At 51.4% G+C, this 8,531-nt stretch overlaps 2 protein-coding genes across 2 annotated transcripts in view; both read right to left on the reverse strand.

Moving 5' to 3' along the window:
• Positions 1 to 305: 305 nt before the first annotated feature.
• EAH_00015440 (hypothetical protein, conserved) lies at positions 306 to 5,987 on the reverse strand (the record flags this gene model as incomplete). Its single annotated transcript, XM_013394087.1, has 5 exons — positions 306 to 2,789; positions 2,979 to 4,957; positions 5,064 to 5,145; positions 5,363 to 5,439; positions 5,693 to 5,987. The coding sequence occupies 5 exons, from the start codon at positions 5,985 to 5,987 to the stop codon at positions 306 to 308; spliced, it is 4,917 nt and encodes a 1,638-aa protein (XP_013249541.1).
• Positions 5,988 to 8,456: 2,469 nt separating this feature from the next.
• EAH_00015450 (hypothetical protein, conserved) overlaps positions 8,457 to 8,531 on the reverse strand; it is a gene marked incomplete at both ends in the record, with an annotated part of 7,273 nt that continues 7,198 nt past the window's right edge. Inside the window, one exon of the mRNA XM_013394088.1 lies at positions 8,457 to 8,521. Coding sequence (XP_013249542.1) covers positions 8,457 to 8,521 — 65 coding nt within the window. The remainder of the gene's footprint in view (positions 8,522 to 8,531) is intronic.

The raw sequence follows: 8,531 nt of genomic DNA on the forward strand, positions 1-8,531 counted from the left end.
CACAGCACCCAGATAATAGAGTGTGCCCTCACAGCAGCAGCAGCAACAACAGCAGCAGTACGAGACAGCAGCAGCAACAGCAGCAGCAGCAACAGCAGCAACAGCACTGACGCTGTTGGAGATTCTCTTGGTTCTGTCTAATATAGAGACTACAAACAAAAGCAAAGAGAACTGCAGCAGGATGCAGCAGCAGCAGCAGCAGCAAAGCAGCTTAGTGAGACCAAGAGGCAATAGAAAAAATAAATCTTTGTTTTGTGTCTCACAGCAAACAGACACACCTGCTGCTGCTGCTGCTGCTGCTGCTCCTACTGAGGGCTCTGCAGCCAGCTCGCAGCAACTGCAGCACCTGCGGGTACACCCAACAGCGCGGGGGGCCGCCGTCCTGCTGCTGGTGTTGCTGCTGCTGCTGTTTTGTGCTGCTGTGCCTCGGTGCTGTTGCTAGCGAAGAAATCTGCTGGGTGGGCGCTAACAGGCAGAGACCTCATCCGCTGCAGCCCTCTGCATGCGGCTAGCTGCTGCTGCTGCTGCTGCTGCTGCTGCTGCGGAGAGGAGGATGCAGCAGCAGCAGCAAACAGCGGGTGAGGCCTTCTTCCAGCAAACATCCACTCTCTTACCCGAGGGAGTGCAGGCAGCGAAGCAGAGCGGCTCGCCAGCTGTCTCCGCAGCTGGTGCTGCAGCAGCTGGTGCTGCTGCTGCCGCTGTTGATGCTGCTGTTGCTGCTGCTGCTGCTGCTGGGTGTCGTGAGGGGATGATAGGGAAGACAACGGAGAAGATTTGGCGCTGCAGTTTGCTGCTGAGCTCAGCTGCGCTGACCCAGCAGACAGCAGCGTTTGATAGAAAGAAGCGCTGCTGCTGTTGCTGCTGCTGCTGCTGCTGCTGCTGCTGCTGGTTTGCTGGTAGCTGACAGCAGCAGTGTATCTGCTGCTCAAGCACGCGTCCGCACCCTGTAGGCGGTGCCGCCCCATGGGTAGCACAGCACCATGAAAATGCTGCTGCTGCTGCTGCTGCAGTTGCTGCTGCTGCAGCTGCTGCTGCAGCTGCTCCTCCTCCTCAGGCTCCAGCGTGTGCTGCAGCATCTGAAAGCTTTGCTGCTGATGCCAGGAGGCAGCGGGGCCCCACATGCCTGCACTCCACAGGTGCTTCTGCAGCAGAAGCTGCTGCTGCTGCTGCTGTTCTTGCATGTGCCTTAGCGCCTCTTGCTGCTGCTGCTGCTGCTGCTGCTGTTGCTGCTGGTGCGCACTGATGTGTAATGGGTAGTAGCGCAGCGGCTCTGCTGCTTCTGCTGCAGGCAGGGCCCCAAGAGATCGAGAAAGAGTTGCTTCATCTCTTTGAAGGGAGAGCCTCGAGCTTCTGCTGCTGCTGTTGCTGCTGCTGCTGCTGCTGCTGGGGGTGAAGCTGCGGCAAGGTAGCTGCTGCTGCCCTTGGGGCTCAACCAGAACATCTCTCCCGCTGCGCGAGCTGGCAGCAGCATTCACACGAGGCTGCAGCTGCTGCTGTTGAAGTTGCTGCTTTTGATGCTGTTGCTGCTGCTGCTGCTGCTGCTGTTGCTGCTGTTGCTGCTGCTGTTGCTTCTGCTGCTGCTGAACATAACTGGGGGAGAGGGCCTCGGAGACAGTCGGTAGGACAGGGCATTCAAATCCTGTGCTTGCTGCTGCTTCCGTATCAGCCGTTGTTGTATCTGCTGCTGCTGCTGCTGCTGCTGATGCTGCTGCTGCTTCGTGAGCTGTGCCTTCTACTGCTTCTGCTGGTGGTGGGGTTGTTGCTGTTGCTGCTGCTGCTGCTGCTGCTGCTGCTGCTGCTGTTGGTGGCTCAGAATTAGAAATCAGCGAGCTGTATGTACACCGCAGCCTTCCTTCATCCTGCAGCAGCTCTGCCAGCAACGCATCTACATCGCTCTCTTTCTCACTCGCCTCGCATTGCTGCTGCTGCTGCTGCTGCTGCTGTTTCTGCGGGTGCTGCTGCTCTCTCTGGGCTCCTTCCTGTTGCTGCGGCTGCTGCTGCTGCTGCAGGCCAGCATCGCGCAGCTTTTCGAGGGACTGCTGCTGCAGCGTCAGAGAACGCATGCAGTCTGCTAGCGATACTGCTGCTGCTGCTGCTGCTGGCTTTGTTGTTGCTGCTGGCGGCTTTGTTGCTGCTGGTGGTGTTCCTGCTGCATCTGCTGCTGCTGTATCGGCTGCTGCTGCAGAGGACCAGTCTGGAGAGACAGCAGCAGCACAAACTTCCGCCGAATGCGGTGCTGCTGTTGCTGCTGTTGCTGTTGCTCCTAATGTTGCTGCTGCTGGTGACGGTGTGGCTTGCTGCTCACATAGACGCGCCAGTCTTTGCTGCAGCTCGCAGATCTTGCTGCGCTGCAGCAGCAGCTCTTTTGCTGCTGCTGCTGTCTGTGCTGCTGCAGCATCTCCAGAAACAGCAGCAGAGACTCTGCTGCTACCATCAGCAAACTCGGAGACGCTCAGACTAAGGCCACGCCCCTGCAGCAGCTGCTGCTGCTGTTGCTGCTGCTGCTGCTCTTTCAGCAGTCGTGAGCATGTTGCTGCTGCTTCTTCTAGAGCCTGTTGCAGCTGCAGCAGCAGAGGGTCCTCTCTGCCGCTGCTGCTGCTGCGCTGCGACTGAGTGGTGCTGGGGCTGCTGCTGCTTGCTGCTGCTCCCTGTCTATTAGCAGCCAGTCGCCGCAGCCTGTGGTGATGCTGCAGCAGCTGCTGCTGCACTTGCTGCAGCAGCACTCCTGCTGCTGCATCTGCTGCTGCTGCTCCAGGAGACACTCCGCTGTGAGCAGCAGCAGCTGCCCGCTGAGACACAGCGCATGCACACACCTGCAGAAGCTGCAGCAGCAGCACGGAGCAGCAGCAGCAGCAACAATAACAACACCGAGAGCAGCAAAAACCTCAGCACCAGCAACAACGACGAGAACAGCAGCAACCGCAGCAGCAGCAACAACGGCAAGAACAGCAGCAACAGCAGCAGCAGCAGCAAAATACCTTTAATGTTCTTCTTGCTGCCTCATATGCAGTGCTTCCATCAGAAACAGCAGCATCTTCAAGCAGCAGATCTTGCTGCTGGTGCTGCTGCTGCAGCACAGCCGTGTAGCTCATAGGGCTGGTAAGAGTAGTACTACTACTACTGCTGCTGCTGCTGGTGTTGCTGCTGCTGCTGCTGTTGCTGCTGCTGCTGCAGAGGCTGCGAGGACTCCTACTGAACCCCGGTGGGGAGTGCTCATAGAATTTGGGGCTTGCTTCTGCATGCATGCTCCAGTTGTCTGCTGTTGTAGCTGCTGCTGCTGCTGCTGCTCCTTCTGTTGTTGCTGCTGCTGCTGCCGTTGCTGCTGCTGTTTTTGCCGTTGCTGCTGCAGCGGATGAGTTTAGCTGCGTCGTAGAACAGCGCAGATTTGCACTGGATTCACAAGATGACAAAGAGGGCCCTACCTGCTGCTGCTGCTGCTGTTGCTGCTGCTGCTGCTGTTGCTGCTGCTGCTGCAGGGGGTCCTCATACTTATGCGTCTGCGTAACCGAGCTGCCAGAGTTCAAAATATCTCTCTCTTGTCCTGCAGCTGCAGCAGCAGCAGCAGCAGCAGATGCTGCTGCTGCATCAGCTGTTGCTGCAGCCGATGCAGTAGGAGACGCAGCCAAAGATCTCCAAGGGTCAACAGCGCTGCTGCTGCTGCTGCTGCTGCTGCTGCTGCAGCAGCTGTAAGGAGACTGAAGAGGAGACAGCTCGTCCAGCAGCCGCGTGCTGCGTGGAAAAGGAGTGAAGCTAAAAGGAGATGAGAGACTTCTTCTTATGCGACTCCGCCTCCGCTGCTGCTGCTGCTGCTGCTGCAGCTTCTGCTGCAGCTGCTGCAGCTGCTGCTGCCAAGCAGTAGACATCCCGCTAGCAGCACGACGCACCGCACCAGGTGCTGCTGCTGCGTGGCTCTGCAGCAGCAGATCCGTTATGGGCGAGGCAGGTTGCTGCTGCTGCTGCTTGTGCTGCACTTCCTGCTGCTGCTGCTGCTGCTGCTGCAGCAAATGACTCAACCCCGTGGGGTCAAGAGAGGCTCCATGACTGACAGCGCATGCAGCATTTTGAGGGTCTTCCCTAAAGTGCTGCCGTTGCTGCTGCAGCTGCTGCTGCTGCTGCGCTTCTGCTGCTGCTGCTGCTGTTGTTGTTGCACCAGGAGGAGACAAGTGCAGTTCCAGTGTCTCCTGCTGCTGCAGCAGCAATTGTGAGGCGGCGTTTTCGTCTTCAGTCTTTTGCTGCTGCAACTGCTGCTGTGGTTGTTCCGGTGATATGTCATCTTCCTGCTGCTGTTGCTGCTCCTGTTGCTGCTGCTGTTGCTGCTGCTGTTGCTGCTGCTGTTGCTGCTGCTTCCCTGAATGTATTGCTGGAGGAGACGCCTCGCGGCAAGCATCAGCTTCTGCTGCTGTTTGTGCTGCTGCTTCTGCTTCTGCTGCTGCTGATGCGTTCTCTGAAGGCATACCTACCTCTTGCGGTTCTGCTGCTGATGAGGCCACAGCAGCAACAGCAGGTGCAACAGCAGCAGCAGCAGCAGCAGCAGCAGCAACCTCACATGTTTGCTTCCTTTCAGCGATAAGAGCACACAGTGCCTGAGGGAGACCGCAAGAGAGACAGAAAGATAACGCATGCACAACAGCAGCAGCAGCTGCTGCTGCTGCTGCACTCGCTGCTGCAGTTTGTTGCTGCTGCTGCTGCTGCTGCTGCTGCAGTTTCCTGCAGCAAAACGTCCGCACCTGAAGAAGGTAAGAGGCCTGCAAGTCGCTGTGGGGCTCCGTAAAGTGGAGCTGCTGCTGCCGCAGCCTGCTGCTGCTGCTGCTGCTAGATAGTTGCTGCTGCTGCCAGCGACGCTGCGAAGCAACGAAGACGTATGCCACGTGCTGCTGCTGCTGCTGCAGTTTGCTGCTGCTGCTGCTGCTGCCGCTCAGGCAGCTGCTGGGCGACCCATCTGTCCTCTCCAGATACACTGCAACCGGAAGACAGCAGCAGCACCAGCAGCAACAGTGAGTGCAGCATCAACAGCAGCAACAATTGCAGCAGCAACTGCAGCAGCAGCAGAAATGATAGCTTACCCTTCTGTCTCCTGAACCTCTCTGAGAGCCCGAAGCTTCTCAAGTCCGTAGACCCCAGCAGCAGCGGCACATTTGTCCCTTCCTGCAGCAGCAGCAACAACAGCAGCAACAACAGCAACAGCAGTAGCAGCAGCAACGGACGCAGCAGCAGCAGCAGCAACAGTAGCAGCAGAATCGGACTCGAGAGCAGCAGGGGCTCTCCTGCTCCGAAAAAAGGGGCTTTGCATCTGCAGTGCAGCCGCTGGCTGTGCAGCAGCAGCAGCAACAACAGCAGCACCTGCTGCAGCACTTGAGATTACCTCAACAAGACGAAGAGTGAGGGTACAGGGAGCGGGTGCTGCTGCTGCTGGTGCTGGTGCTGCTGCAGCAGGAACGACTAAGAAGGAGAAGAAGCGAAAAGGAATACTCGAAGACAGAGAATAAGCAGGGGAGCGGCTGTAGCTCCAGCCAGACGCTGCAGCAGCAGCAGCAGCAGCAGCAGCAGCAGCAGCAGCAGCAGCACACAGCACAGCGATGCAATGAGCGCTCGGCAAGCTGCTGCTTGAAGGACGGCTGCAGCTAAGGGGAAGTGCCTAGTGCTGCTGTTGCTGCTGCTGCTGCTGCTGCATTCGTGCATGCGTGAGTCTCACCAGACTGCGCCGTCCACTCAACTGCAACTCGACTCCCTGCTGCTGCTGCTGCTGCTGCTTCTGCTGCTGCTGCTGCTCCCTTAACACACTTGACGCAGTGGATATACACCACAAACATAAAGGCTTCCGGTGAAGTTCCTGGGCCCTCCTTATGCTGGTGTTGCTGCAGTAGCAGCAGCTGCTGCTGCTGCTGCAGCTGCTCCTGCTTCTCCATTGGCCACAGCTGCTGCTGCTGCTGCTGCTGCTGTGTTGCTGCGACCTGCAGCTGGAGCTGTCCGTCTAGCTGCACATCCATAGTTTGCAACTGCTTACTGCAGCAGGAGCAACAACATTTTTTGTGTGTTGTATTATTTGCTGCTGCTGCTGTTGCTGCTGCTGCTGTTGCGAAGTTCGGGTGTGCAGCAGCAGCAGCAGCAGCTCTCCAGCTATCATCTGCTCCTAAAGGGCTGTCTTTAGGGGAGCATCCAGGTGTATAATGCAGTAGACACAGCAGCAGCAGCAGCAGCTGCTGCTGCTGCTGCTACTGCTGCTGCTGCTGCTGCCCTTGGGGGCCCGGAGGTGCAGCCGACGGGGGCTGCTGCGGTAAGACGCAAGCTGCTGCTGTTTATAATGAAAACAATTTATTTATTTATTTATTTATTTATTCTTCTTAATTTTATTTTAATTCAATATCGGTTCAGTGTAAAGTCGGCTACTTCTAAACCAGCAGCAGCACCAGCAACACCAGCAGCAGCAGCAGCAGCAGCAGCACTACACAACCGCAGCAATGCCAGTCGGCTGCGGCCTACGTCATTTGCTGCAAAAGAAAGAAGTTGCTGCTGAAGATATATTTATTAATAGGAACTCTATTGCTGCTGCTAGTGTTGCTGTTGCTGTTGCTGTTGCTGTTGCTGCTGCTCTTGCTGCTGCTCTTGCTGCTGCTGTTGCTGTTTTTGCTGCTGTAGCTGCTGCTGCTACTGCTGCTGCTGCTGCCTTGCATCGCTGCAGTGCAGCAGATGTGTGATGCCTTATTATTTACTTCTTACAATTAACAAACCAAAATAATTTGTTACTACATTATAAACAACTGCAGCAGCAGCTGCAGCAACAACTGCAGCAGCAGCAGCAGCAGCAGCAATGAGGCGTGTCTTTGTCTTTGCCCTTGAATATTTTTAATGCATCTTGAGGCTCACATAAATAGCGATGTAAATATAAACACAAATATAACAACAAATAGCATATATTTAAGAGTATGCAAATATAAATAAATAAATAAATATAAATAAATATATATATACATATTTATATTTAATATATTATTAATGCATTACTAAATATACGCGTCTCTAAATATATGTATAGATATACATCTCTATACATATATATATATATATGCATATATATATATATATATACATGTACATATATCTATATATATCTATATATATATATATATATATATATATATTATATATTATATTATATATTATATAAACTAGTAGACTTGAATTAAAATAAATATGTCGGTTTAGGTTTTAAAACAAAAAAACAACAGAGAGCAGTCTGCCCCTCAGCTTCCCTCCGTGGCTCGCTAAGCACAGCCACTTAATAGCTAGCTAGCTAGCTAGCTAGCTATTAACTAGCTAGCCTGTTTGTCGCTAGCTAGGTAGCTAGCCTGTGTGTAGCTAGCTAGCCGATATACGGGTAGCAGTTAGCATAGCTAGCTGCTGCATGTATGTATCTAGCGACAGCTAGCTGCTGCATTTTTACAGTAGCTAGCTGATGCTTTGCATACAGATTACAGCAGCAATATACTGAGTTTTAAGTGTATATAATTGTAAAGATAAATAATAATAATAATAATAATAATAATAATAATAATTATTATTATTATTATTATTTAATATTCTTCTCTAATAGACTTAGGCAAACATTTTAGGTGCCAGCCTGCCGGAGCCAAGTGCTGCGTTTCCTCTGTAAAAGGAGATAAAGAAGGGAGACAGCTAAAAAGATATTCAGCAGATAATAAACATAAACCGAGCTGCCTATACACCGCAAAACGTTCGGGATAAAAGTTATAAAGAAGCGGCTCTTGCAAGCGAGCGCGGTGTAATATCTCTCCTATACGTAGACCCTAAAAATAAACATTAACAAACAAATAAAGAAAATAATTTATTTATTTATATCCATAATTAAATATATATTAATAAATATACTTAAAAAAGCAAAAACAATTGATGAAAATTAATAAATATACACAAAAAATTAATAAAGAAAGAGAAGTAAATAATCAACAGAGATAAATAAATATAAATAAATAAATAAATAAATAAATAAATAAATATAAATAAATAAATAAATATATATATATATAATTAAACAATAAATAAAAAACAAAGATAAAGAAATATAAACTTAAATATAAAATAAATAAATAAACAAAGACGAAGAAATATAAAAGTAATAAACCCTCAAAAGAAATGCACTGTTGTAAATGGGGACAGTTAGCAAAGAGAGACAGAGAGACAGACAAATAAATAAATAAATAAATAAATAAATAAATAAATAAATAAATAAATAAATAAATAAATAGCAATAAATAAATAAATAAATTTAAATAGATAAAAAAGAATTGAGAGGAGAGGCAGCAGCAGCAAACACAGACACCAGCACGAGTAGCAGCGGCAGCAGCAGCAGCAGCATCATCAGCAAACAACCGCAGCCGCAGCCGCAGCAGCAGCATCATCAGCAAACAGCCGCAGCCGCAGCAGCAGCAGCAGCATCATCAGCAAACAACCGCAGCCGCAGCAGCAGCAGCAGCAGCAGCAGCAGCAGCAGTGGTTGTCTTGCCTGTACTTCT

Source organism: Eimeria acervulina, genomic scaffold (genome assembly GCF_000499425.1).
Source record: "Eimeria acervulina Houghton genomic scaffold, Eah_scaff93, whole genome shotgun sequence".
Classification (NCBI taxonomy): Eukaryota; Apicomplexa; class Conoidasida; order Eucoccidiorida; family Eimeriidae; genus Eimeria; species Eimeria acervulina.